At 42.1% G+C, this 13,132-nt stretch overlaps 1 protein-coding gene across 1 annotated transcript in view; it reads right to left on the bottom strand.

Moving 5' to 3' along the window:
- Positions 1–4,832: 4,832 nt before the first annotated feature.
- KNTC1 (kinetochore associated 1) overlaps positions 4,833–13,132 on the bottom strand; it is a 105,325-nt gene continuing 97,025 nt past the window's right edge. The window contains exons 55-61 of the mRNA XM_012809015.2: positions 12,706–12,760; positions 12,559–12,622; positions 11,881–12,010; positions 10,182–10,271; positions 8,386–8,531; positions 5,975–6,065; positions 4,833–5,007 (exon numbers count right to left, since the gene is read on the bottom strand). Coding sequence (XP_012664469.2) covers positions 4,984–5,007; positions 5,975–6,065; positions 8,386–8,531; positions 10,182–10,271; positions 11,881–12,010; positions 12,559–12,622; positions 12,706–12,760 — 600 coding nt within the window. The 3' untranslated portion in view covers positions 4,833–4,983. The remainder of the gene's footprint in view (positions 5,008–5,974; positions 6,066–8,385; positions 8,532–10,181; positions 10,272–11,880; positions 12,011–12,558; positions 12,623–12,705; positions 12,761–13,132) is intronic.

Below are 13,132 nucleotides of genomic sequence, written 5' to 3'. Positions count from 1 at the left end.
AGGAGGTTTCCCCAGGAGATTCACATCAATTGGAATTACCTGAGGAAGTTTTAGAAAATTACTTAAAACCCAACTTTAAACTCTCAGAGTCTTACATAACTGGTATGGGTGTGGCATTGGGATTTCAAAAATACCTTCATCTTGGGCAGTGCCTATGACTCAAATGAGTAGGGTGCCAGCCCCATATGCCAGAGGTGGTGGGTCTAAACCCAGCCGGTGGCTCAAGGAATAGGGCACAGGCCCCATATGCTGGAGGTGGTGGGTTCAAGCCCAGCCCTAGTCAAAAACTGCAAAAAACAAACAAACAAAAAAACCTTCAAGTGATTCAAATGTGCAGCAAAGACTCTAATGTTTAAGAAAAGTTGAGTAGGACGGTACCTGTGGCTCAAAGGGTATGGCGCCGGCCCCTTGTGCTGGAGGTGGCAGGTTTAAACCCAGCCCTGGCCAAAATACTGGAGAGAAAAAAAAAAAAAACACGAAAGAAAAGTTGAGTCACTAGCTTGTTAGACCGAGTGTTCGGCACTTACTCCTATATACATTTTTATTCTTCCCATTGCAATGGTTCATTCTATAGGGCATATAGACTGTGTATTCCACCAATATTCTCTAAAGAATCTAAAATAGAGCCATGCACCTAATGAGTACTCAACTTCTGATTTGACAATTGATTTTTTTCTTTTTTTTTTTTTTTTGAGAGCCTCAAGCTGTTGCCCTGGGTGAAGTGCCATGGCATTATAGCTCACAGCAACCTACAGCTCCTAGGCTCAAGTGATTCTCCTGCCTCTGCCTCCTAAGTAGCTGGGACTACAGGCACCCACCACAATGCTTGGCTATTTTTTGGTTGCAGCCACCATTGTTGTTTGGTGGGCTCCGGCTGGATTCCAACCCGCCAGCTCAGGTGTATGTGGCTGGCACCTTAGCTGCTTGAGCCACGGGCACTGAGCTGATCATGTGTATTTTATTACAAAAATTAAAAAAAATTTTTTTGGAGACAGAGTCTATTGCCCTGGGTAGAGTGTGGTGGCATCACAGTTCACAGCAACCGCCAACTCTTGGGCTTAAGTGATTCTCTTGCCTTAGCCTCCCAAGTAGGTGAGACTACAGGCATCCACTACAACCCCTGGTGATTTTTTGTTTCAGTTCTCATTGTTGTTTAGCAGGCCCAGGCAGATTCGAACCTGTCAGCCTCAGTGCATGTAGCTGGTGCCATAACTACTGTGCTATGGTGCCAAGCCCTACATTTGTTTTTTTTGAGACAGTCTCACTTAGTCACCCTATGTAGAGTGCCCTGGTATCATATCTCACAGCCCTCAAACTCTTGGGCTTAAGAAATCCTCTTGGCCTCAGCCTCCCCAAGCAGCTGGGACTACTGGCACCCACCACAACACTTGGCTTTTTTAGAAACAGGGTCTCACTCTAGCTCAGGAGGGTCTCAGACTCGTGAGTTCAAGGTTTCCACCTGTTTCAGCCACCCAGAGTGGATTGTAGGCATGAGCCAGTGAGCCTGGCCATATTTCTTTTCTTAATTTTTTTTCATAGACAGAGTCTCACTTTATTGCCCTTGGTAGAGTGCCATGGTGTCACAGCTCATAGCAACCTCCACCTCTTGAGCTTAGGCGATTCTCTTGCCTCAGCCTCCCAAGTAGCTGGGACTACAGGCACCTGCCACAATGCCCAGCTATTTTTTGTTACAATTTGGCTGGGGCCAGGTTTGAACCTGCCACCCTTGGTATATGGGGCTGGTGCTGAACCCACTGAGCCACAGGCGCAGCCCCATATTTCTTTTCTTATGGTATCTTATTAATCTGTCAATTTGCCGGTACTGTACTGTTTATTTTTTTTTGAGACAATCTCACTCTAGCACCCTGGTTTGAGTGCTGTGTCACCATCATAGTTCATAGCAACCTCAAACTCTTTGGCTTAAGCGATCCTCATGCCTCAGCTTCCCAAGTAGCTGGACTACAGTGCCCACCATAACACCACGATTGTTTTTTTCTATTTTTAGTAAAGATGAGGTCTCATTCTTGCTCAGGCTGGTCTCAAAGTCCTGAGCTCAATCTGTCTGTCTCAGGTTCCCAAGAGACTGGGGGAGCCATTGTACTCGGCTGGTACTATACTGTTTTAATAATTCAGATTTTTAAAAATTATTCAGATTTTATAAAATGTTTTAACAGCTAGCTAAGCTAATTATTCTGGTTATTCTTTTTTTTCTCCCCCCTTTAAGAGATGGGGTCTTGCTCTGTTGCCCAAGCTATGGTTGTGCTATCAACCTCACCACAATCTCCAACTCATAGGCTCAAGTGATCCTCCTGCCTAATCTTCTTGAGTAGCTGGGACTACAGGTACCTGCCACAATGCCCAGATAATTTTTCTCTTGCTCAGGCTGGTCTTGAACTCCTGACCTTAAGCAATCCTCCTGCCTTGGCCTCCCAGAGTGCTAGGATTATGCACATAAGCCACTAAACCTGGCCTGGACTATATTTTAAATATAGGTCAAATCCCATTTAAAGATATCATTGCAAATCATGCTATTTACATTTCTAAAAGTAATTATTGAGAAACATTAATATAATAATTACATTCATGAATCAAAATAATTTCATTGCAATTGCAATTTTATAATTTATTGCAATTTATTCAAGACCAGCCTGAGCAAGAGTGAGACCCTGTTTCTACTAAAAGTAGAAAAATTTGGCCAGGCGCAGTGGCTCACGCCTGTAATCTTAGCAATCTGGGAGGCCGAGGCAGGTGGATTGCTTAAGCTCACAAGTTCCAGACCAGCCCAAGCAAGAGCGAGACCCTGTCTCTACTAAAAATGAAAATCTGAGGCAGGAAGATTACTTGAGCCCAAGAGTTTGAGATTGCTGTGAGCTATGATACCATGGAACTCTACCAAGGGCAACAAGGTGAGATTCTGTCAAAATAAATAATAAAGTAAAAGCAGAAAAATGGAAAAATGAGCCAGGCTTGTTGGCTGGCACCTAAAGTCCCAGCTACTTGGGAGGCTGAGGCAAAAGAATCCAAGAGTTTGAGGTTGCTGTGAGCTAGGATGATGCCAAGATACTATATGGCCTGGAGCAACAGAGTTAGACTCTGCCTCCCCCCCCCAAAATATATATATATAGTAATTAAATAAACTCAAATATTTACTCATGATACTACATTGAGTTTTCTTTCTTTTTTTTTTCAATCGAGATAGAGTCTTACTTTGTCACCTTCAGTGGAGTGCCATGCCGTCATAGCTCACAGCAACCTCAAATTCTTGGGCTCAAGTGATTCTTTTGCCTCAGCCTACCTAGTAGCTGGGAATACACAATGCCTGGCTATTTTTTTTTTTGAGACGGAGCCTCAAGCTGTCACCCTGGGAAGAGTGCTGTAGCATCGCAGCTCACAGCAACCTCCAACGCCTGGGCTCAAGTGAGTCTCCTGCCTCCGCCTCCCAAGTAGCTGGGACCACAGGCACCCGCTGCAACGCCTGGCTATTTTTTGGTTGCAGCCATCATTGTTGCTTGGCGGGCCTGGGCTGGATTCGAACCCACCACCTTAGGTGTGTGTGGCTGGTGCCTTAGCCACTTGAGCCACAGGCGCCAAGCGGCCTGGCTATTTTTTTTGTTTAGTAGGCCTGGGCCATGTTCAAACCCATCAGCCCCGGAGTATGTGGCTGGTGCCCTAACCACTGAGCTAAGGGTACCCAACTCTACATTGACTTTTCTATATAGAAATATTTTCCACCACTAGCAAAACAAATGCAAACTAATTGTAGTGATATTAAATTCACTTTACTTAAGTTCTTCACAAGTATAGCAAAAGACTGCAGAGGCAGAGTAACAATATACTAATACATTCAGCATTTTTGTGAGCTGGCTTTTCTCTCCACTTTGCCTTCCAGACTGTGCTTGGGCTTTAGTAGCCTACAGACCACCTCTTGCCAGACCCCTTGCCATGTGGCTTCCTATTTGTTTCTGTCATGTCTTGACACTGGCACAAGAACGAGAAGGTTTGAGAAAGTGCAGAGCTATTTTCTTCCTCTCTTGGTGGTGGCTGTCAGTAGCATTGGTGTGACCAGGGACTCCTGGGGGTCTGAGTACAGCGGTGGCAGAGGCAGCTCCATCAGCTGAGTAGCAAATGTGGGCTCAGGCTACATGCCAGGGGCAGGTGCTGCTCCTGATCTTCAGCTGCTAGTTCCTGATCTTCAGCTGCTAGTTACTATCCTTCTTCCGGGCTCTCCTTCCACCTCCTTTTTGCTCTTTCAATACCTGTATAAACAATCCCTGGCCTGAAATCCTCTTGTTGGCATATCCAGAGTGGACTCGCTGGCCACTGACTGATACACTGTGCAACCAAAATTATATAAATATTTACTTAGAGTAACATTAAAAAGATATATTGATATTCTTTTTTTTTTTTTTCTGCCCTCGGTAGAGTGCCGTGGTGTCACAGCTCACAGCCACCTCAAACTCTTGGGCTTAAGAGATTCTCTTGCTTTAGCCTCCCAAGTAGCTGGAACTACAGGCACCTACCACAATGCCTGGCTAATGTTTTTGTTGCAGTTGTCCTTGTTGCTTTAGCTGGCCCAGGCCAGGTCAAACCCGCCAGCCTCAGTGTATGTGGCTGGCGCCATAACCACTGGTGCTACGGGTGCCAAGCCAATATTCTCATTTTTGTATATGGAAGAAATAGGCTGTAAGTAGTTACTTTTCTTGAATAGGAGAGCAAAATATTTTGCATTTTTTTCCCCTTTGAATACAGTGTAAAAAATTAATAGTCTCTACAAGTAATGTAAGAAACTAGCAAAGGAAAAGATTTATTAATTCAGGACATGAGTTTTGGCAATTATGCTAATATTAAGTGTGATATTACTTGTGGGCTAATGTTTGAGGGATTGCTATAATGCAGAGACTGCACAATTTGCAACTGTAATAAATATGGTTCCTTCATAGCAGAGTCCAAACTTCCTCTTGTCATTCTTGATTGCTTTATGATTTACCATAATCCACTATGAAACATCTAAATGGGAAGAAATACAGAAATGGTTTTTATGAGCATCACTTAATTTTTTTTAAATAGAAAACAGTCAGATAAAGATAAAGAATAGAACTTACAACTTAACTGTTGTGATAAAAATCTACATATAAAATTTTTTGGCATCTTAGACAGAGAGGATTAGAGAGAAATAGACACATTTAAAGGGTTATAAATTTGTTTCCTGAATCAACATTTTTCCTCTTTGAAAAAAGTAACCTTATGCTGTTGAGCTTAAGTTATTAATGGGAGTTAACAGAATATAAGCTTATTTTAATACGCCTGATCTGGACCAAAGCAAGAAAAAAGGCCACAATACTCAGGTTTACTAAAACTACAAAAACATGATCAAAGTAAAAATTTTACCTTGTATTTAAGTTTAAAATAGGAATAAAAGTAAATTGTGTGCATACTTCATACACAAAAAAATTTGGAAAGATGTATGGCAGAATGTTAACAGATTTCAGAAGATCAGTTTAGTTTTTATTTCCAGTCTACTCTGTTCCTCCATATTTCTTTTTTCTAGAGTAAACATATCTTAGATAATTAAAAAAGAAGAATTGACTTAGAAAGCAATTAATACCCAAGCATGACAGTAATCAATAACTTTTTCTTCCTTTTAGTTTAATCATTTATAGAACCAATCAGTATCTTTTAAACTTTAGTTTTTCCCGGCTTTGATATTAAAAACACTTGATAAGGACTTGTAAAGCTGGAAAGCATCCAAGAGACCCTGTGGTCCAGACCCGAGGACAGAACTGAGATTAAAACCATGGTCTCTTGACTTCTGATCTAGAAGTCAAGTTTACTTTCAAAAAGTAAAACATAAAAATATAGTCATACACAAAAATACATCTGTCTCCTGAACACCAGAAAAGGCTGGATCAACTTTAAAACCCTAGAAATATAAATGATGTCAGGTTAGAACCTAAGAACTCTTAGCTAGTTTTACCTTCAGAATGTCACATGGAGTGGTGTCTGGCGGTACAGGTTTCCCGCAATGCTTTGAATATTCAGTTATTAAGACCGAAGCTTCATCTATGCTATGGGATCAAAAGGAAAAAGAGGGCATGGGGAAACTTTTTTTTTTTTAGACAGTCTCACTTCGTCACCCTTGGTAGAGTGCCATGGTGACGTAGCTCATAGCAATCTCTAACTCTTAGGTTTAAGCGATTCTCTTGCCTCAACCTCCCCAGTAGCTGGGACTATAGGCACCCCCACAACACCCAGCTATTTTTTTGTTGCAGTTGTCATTGCTGTTCGGTTGACCTGGGTCAGGTTCGAACCCGCCTGCCTTGGTGTATGTGGCTGGCGCCGTAACCACTGTGCTATGGGCGCTGAGCCTGGGAAACTTTTTTTTTTGAGGCAGAGTCTCACTATGTCACCCTTTGGTAGAGTGTCGTGGCATCACAGCTCACAGCAACCTCAAACTCTTGGGCTTACGTGATTCTCTTGCCTCAGCCTCCCAAGTAGCTGGGACTGCAGGTGTTAGCGGTACAAGTTTTCTGCTTTTTTGGGGGGTTGTTGTTTAGCAGGCCCCGGGCCAGGCTGGAACCCACCAGCCCTGGTGCATGTGGCTGGCAGCCTAATCACTGAGCTATGGGCACCACGCCCAAACTTTTTTTGAGACATTGTCTCACCTCAGCCTCTGGACTACAGGTGCCCACCACAGTGCCCAGCTATTTTTAGAGACAGGGTCTTGTCCTTGCAGAGGCTTTTCTCAAACCTGTGAGCTCAGGCAATCTACCCACCTTGGCTGGCTTTGACATGAGGAAGCTTTTGATGAGGGGGTGTAGATACGTTTGCTTTCTTTATTGCTGTGATGGCTTTACAGATATACACATGTGTCAGACTTTCCCAAATTGCATACTTCAAATATGTGCAGTTTATTATATGCATGAATTATAACTTGAAAAATCATACATAATGACAATAAATAATTATGTTTGGATCACGAGCGTTAAACAAGCAGAAAGGAGTCCACGGTGCACTAATGAGAAAGGGAAACTCTGCAAGTGATCAGCTCAGTCAGACCGAATACAGAGATAAACCTAGTAATCATCACAAGCATGAATGAATTTTCCTTTCTTTTAAGTCAGCCCACTTCCTTTCTTCTTTTTACTTTCCATATCTGCCCCCAACTCTATCCCAAGAAACTTATTGTTTCTAAATTTGTGGGTGATGGAAAATGAGATAACCAAACTTAGCAAAAATGATGTATTACATAAAGCCATCAATGCTCTGAGCAAGTCTCTTAATGTTGTAATCTAGGGTTTACAGGAGGACTCTGTAACACCAATTTGGGGAATCCAGATGACTTGTTTATTTTTTTATTTTATTTTATTTATGTATTAATTTTTTTTTTTGAGACAGAGCCTCAAGCTGTCGCCCTTGTAGAGTGCCATGGCATCACAGCTCGTAGCAACCTCCAACTCCTGGGCTCAAGTGATTCTCCTGTCTCCGCCTCCCAAGTAGCTGGGAATACAGGTGCCTGCCACAATGCCTAGCTATTTTTTGGTTGCAGCCATCATTGTTGTTTGGCTGGCACCTTAGCCGCTTGAGCTACAGGTCCCAAGCCTTATTTTATTTTTTTGAGACAGAATCTTACCCTGTCATCCTGGGGTTGAGTGCTCTGACATCATAGTTCACAGCAACCTCAAATTCTTGGGCTCAGGTGATCTTCATGACTTAGCTTCCAAAGTAGCAGGCACTATAGAGGCCTGCCACAATGCTCGGCTTATTTTTCTATTTTTTTTTTTTTTTTTTTTTTGAGACAGAGCCTCAAGCTGTCCCCCTGGGTAGAGTGCCATGGCATCACAGCTCACAGTAGCCTCCCACTCCTGGGCTTAAGCAAGTCTCCTGCCTCAGCCTCCCAAGTAGCTGGGACCACAAGTGCCCGTCACAATGCCCGGCTATTTTTTGGTTGCAGCCATCATTGTTATTTGGCAGGCCCGGGCTGGATTCAAACCCGCCACCTTAGATGTATGTGGCTAGAGCCTTAGCCAGTTGAGCCACAGGCGCCGAGCCTATTTTTCTATTTTTAGTAGCGATGAGATCTTAATCTTGCTCAGGCTGGTCTCAAACTCCTGAGGTCAAGCAATCCACCCATCTTGGCCTCTCAAAGTGCTAGGATTACAGGTGTCAGCCACTGCACCTGGACTCAAACAACTTGTTCAATTATCTGATTCCAAATTCTTGCTCTGAGGTATTGGGTTAAAAGACAATTAACTTGTGGGTATGGGTAGTAATGAAAGCCTTTAAATCACAACCAAATAGCCCTACAGTTATTTGATATTTTCCTCCGAAGTAAAGATACTTTAAGGACATGCTATAGTAATAAGTTTTTATGAAAAATGAACTCACCTTAAATCATTTGCCAAATAGTTTACTAGTTCAGTGATATTGTTGGTATTCATCATATGTAATTTTAATACTTGAAAGTATTTTGTCTTTGCCAAAATCCCGAAGTCCTTCTTATTTATGATATTATTCAGAATTAGACTTCTAATCTATAGAATAAATATATTAAAAATGTGTCAAATTCCAACTCCTTATTCAATATTGAAACATTTCTGATAATCAGAAGCTGAATTATTTTGTATTGAGACTAAGCCTCCTATTTGAGGGGGTAGACAAGGGAAGGAGGACAGCTTTGGCCCATTTCAGTAGATATTTCTTTTTTTTTTTAAGAGTCTCACTTTATCACCCTCAGTAGAGTGCCACAGTATGACAGCTCATAGCAACCTCCAGCTCTTGGACTTAGGCGATTCTCTTGCCTCAGCCTCCTTAGTAGCTAGGACTACAGGCACCCCATATCAGTAGATATTAAAAACAAAAAAAGGGGGTTGGGTGGTGTCTGTGGCCCAGTGGGTAGAGCGCCGGCCCCATATACCAAGGGTGGCGGGTTCAAACCCCAGCCCTGGCCAAACTGCAACAACAAAAAAAAAATAGCCAGGCATTGTGGCAGGCACCTGTAGTCCCAGCTACTTGGAGGCTGAGGCAAGAGAATCGCCTAAGCCCAGGAGTTGGAGGTTGCTGTGAGCTGTGTGACGCTACAGCACTCTACTGAGGGTGACAAAGTGAAACTCTATCTCTATCAAGAAAAAGGGGAGGGGGCAGCGCCTATGGCTCAAAGGAGTAGGGTGCTGACCCCATATGCCAGAGGTGGTGGGTTCAAACCCAGCCCCGGCCAAAAACTACAAAAAAAAAAAGAAAGAAAGAAAAATTAATTGTTGGCTGGGCACCCTAGTTCAATGGTGACAATGCTGGCCCTATGCACTGGAGGTGTCAAACCCATCCTAAGCCTGCTAAAGAATAACAAAAAAGTAATTGTTAAGCATTTTGAGACTTTTTATGAAGAAGAAAATCTGTTCATAGTTACAATCTTTTAAGGCTATACATTTTCCACAGAGCAGAGAAGCAAGCAAGACAGCCAGGGTCACTGTCTTTTAAAATCTTTACTGAGGTTTTAATAAAAGCAAAAATTTTTTTTTCTGTAGAGACAGAGTCTCACTTTATCGCCCTCGGTAGAGTGCCGTGGTGTCACGTAGTTTACAGCAACCTCCAACTCCTGGGTTGAGGTCATTCCCTTGCCTCAGCCTCTGACTAGCTGAGACCACAGGTGCCCGCCACAACGTCCAGCTATTTTTTGTTGGAGTTTGGCCAGGGCTGGGTTTGAACCCACCACCCTTGGTATATGGGGCTGGCGTCCTATCCACTGAGTGACGGGTGCTGCCCAAAACCAAAATAATTTTATATGTTTTTTTTTTTTTTTCCAGACGAAGCCTCAAGCTATCCTCCTGGGTAGAGTGCAATGGCATCACAGCTCACAGCAACCTCCAACTCCTGGGCTCAAGCGAGTCTCCTGCCTCAGCCTCCCAAGTAGCTGAGAGTACAGGCATCCGCCACAACGCCAGGCCATTTTTGGTTGCAGCCATCATTGTTGTTTGGCGGGCCCGGGCTGGGGATTCGAACCCGCCACCTTAGGTGTATGTGGCTGGTGCCCTAGCCGCTTGAGCCACAGGCGCCGAGCCAATAATTTTATATGTTAACAAACAGATAGACATAGCCGCTTCCAGGTTAATCTTGGTTTGGAAAAAATGATTACCTTCTAACATCAAAATTTTCATAGCAAAAAAGGAGACAAAATAGCTTCTTACTTGATGTGAAAATCCTGCTAACTGGCTGGTATTCATATGCTCTTCTAATTGCTGTAAAATGATCTGAGGATCACATGAGTCCAGAAAATTCTAGAGACAAATCAAAGTATAATTAATGGAAAAGTATTATTAGTTGTAATTTCTGTCAAGTCTGGAAGGTGTTCATCTTTGCATTGGAAATATTTTAAAGAATTTCTAATACAGGAAAAAACACCAACAGAAAATTATCAAAAGAACAGAAAATAGCATTCTACAAACACTCTAAGAGCTGTTTATCTGGCATTTTGTCATCCTAAATGCTAAAAGCAATCTATTTAAATACTGAAATGCTGAAAAGTATCAAAGGATGAATTTATTATAATCAAAAAGAGGAAAAAGAAGTCAAAGACAAGTGCAGATGGCTTTGGGAAAATATAATTAATAAACCAAATGACAAATACAAAATGTGCATGTTCATTTATCTTTATTCACTGGCATATCTGCTTGTAGAGTAAAATAATTATAAAACATTTCAAAAATGCTTTGTTCTATAGTATAAAGAAAATGAGAGTTTTTTAAAGAATTCTGTCCTCAGAATGCTGTGGCTCCTTTTGTTAAGCACCAATACATAAAATCTGACTCTCTCTCTTTTATTTACCACATCTAATCACTAAGTCATCTGCTTTCCTTATAGCTTTCCACCCTGTTCAAGTTCATTTCTACCACCATGGATACCTACCCATTAAGGTTTTTCTACCTCTCTACAGGATATTTACATATGGGATCAAGTAAATTAAAATTATTATTATTTTGAGGCAGCATCTCACTCTGTCTCCTTGGGTAGAGTGCTGTGGCGTCACAGCTCACAGCAACCTCAAACTCTTAGGATCAAGTGATCTTCTTGCCTCAGCCTCTCAAGTAGCTGGGACTACAGCTGCCACCATATCCAGCTGATTTTCCTGTTTTTAGCAGAGGCAGGGTCTCACTCTTGCTCAGGGTAGTCTCGAACTCCTGAGCTTAAGGGATACTCCTGCCTCATTGTCCCAGAGTGCTAGGATTACAGGCGTGAGCCACCACAATAACTTTCTGAGACTTCCCTTTTCTTGCCACCTACCTTTCACCTCTGATCAAGCCTACATGGATTAATGGGTTATTCTTCCAAAAACACTGCCTTCATCATTTCACTTTACTCTTCCAAGAAAGTCAGTTATTCACTACTGATAAAGATTAAGCTCTAATGTCTGTTTTAAGACATCTTTCAGACTCAGTGCCTGTAGCTCAGCGGCTAAGGCACTGGCCACATACACCAGGGCTAACACATTCAAACCCAGCCTGGGCCTGCCAAACAACAATGACAACTACAATTAAAAAATAGCTGGGCGTTGTGGCAGGCACCTGTAGTACTAACTACTTGGGAGGCTGAGGCAAGAGAATCACTTAAGCCCAAGAGTTTGAGGTTGCTATGAGCTGCGATGCCATAGCACTCTGAGGATGACAAAGTGAGACTGTCTCAAAAAAAAACAATATCCTTCAGTTGGACCTTAATCTATGTTTCTGTCTCACTTCCCACTAACCCCCATATAAAACTTCTGCCTCACTCAGAATGATGAACTGATGCTTTAAAGGTCTGGTGAAAAGAAAATGCAAACTCTTGCCAGGGTCGTGCCAGATAAGACCTTACATTTCCTTGGTAGTCCCAGAGGAACAGTGTACCAGATACCTTAATTTGCTGGCACCTTTTCTCGGAGTGTGGCATGAGCATCAGACAAGCCAGTGCAAATGCTGGAAGTTCCAACTGGACATACTGCCTGGCAACTCCAACCATGTCGAGATCATCCGATACTGGACATCTTCAAGAGGGAGCAAGAACTGGTTAAGAATCTGTCAGATCCACTAGGTTATGTTGGGCTCTCCACAGTCATTCACCTGTCCAGGCTTTCAGTAATTTTAGACACTTAAGTACTGGTATATAGCATAATGCTTAGTAATGAGTGACTTGAGTCTTTGAAGGCATAAAAGGTGGAATAAAACGATCTACTTACAGGAACACAGGCTATGATTTGCTACTGTGATTACGTCTAAAAGCCTCCAGATGCTACCTTCTCAGAAGACTCAAGATCTATGAGATAGCACTGTATGATTTAGTGTAGTCATAAAAGGTACTTAATTTGCTGGCAGCTACTAATTTTTAGAGAACACTTACTGAGTATCCCTTTACTAGTTGTACCCCACATAGAAAATAACATTGTAAAAACAATAGAGCTATTATATTATAAAAACAAGTGTTACACATGACTTCTCAATAAAAAGTAATTACTCACATGAGATATCTATTAGAAAGAAATCTTGCAAGCAACAAATTTTATTTTTTTGGTAGGCAAACAAATATTTTACTTACTCTAGGACAGCAATGAGACTCTCACAACAATCTGACAGCTGACTGGGACTTAAAGGACAAGAGGCTAAAGATAAAAAGACAACAATGATATACATATCCACAAATACAGATTGCTTCTGTCAGTATTTCAGAGAGAGAGAGAAATACCTGAAAGTAGTGGTATCTGTATCACACGTTGCCAAGCTTTGCCAAAGTAGGGGACCTATATGGAAAGAAGCCCATTAAGAATTCATGTTTGGGATATTACAAACTCTATCTGGCAGTCACAAAACGGTACGTTAAAGCTTATATACAGGATGCTAAGATCAAAATCTTAAGTTCATAACTCCCTATTAGAGATGATTAAGATTTCAAAATAATTTTTCTTTGTAACTGCATTTCAGGATCTTATTATATAATCCTGGCTGATCCATTATTATTCTATTTGGCAGAAAATGTAAGAACTCAACTCAGGAAAGAAAATTAATACTAAGCCTATTGGCTCGGCGCCTGTGGCTCAAGCGGCTAAGGCGCCAGCCACATACACCTAAGGTGGCGGGTTCGAATCCCCAGCGCGGGCCCGCCAAACAACAAT

The sequence above is a fragment of the Otolemur garnettii genome, unplaced genomic scaffold (genome assembly GCF_000181295.1).
Source record: "Otolemur garnettii isolate 467f Iridium unplaced genomic scaffold, OtoGar3 scaffold00099, whole genome shotgun sequence".
NCBI classification, from domain to species: Eukaryota; Metazoa; Chordata; class Mammalia; order Primates; family Galagidae; genus Otolemur; species Otolemur garnettii.
Note: the sequence above shows the minus strand (reverse complement) of the source record. Positions and strands in the feature narration are given on the sequence as shown.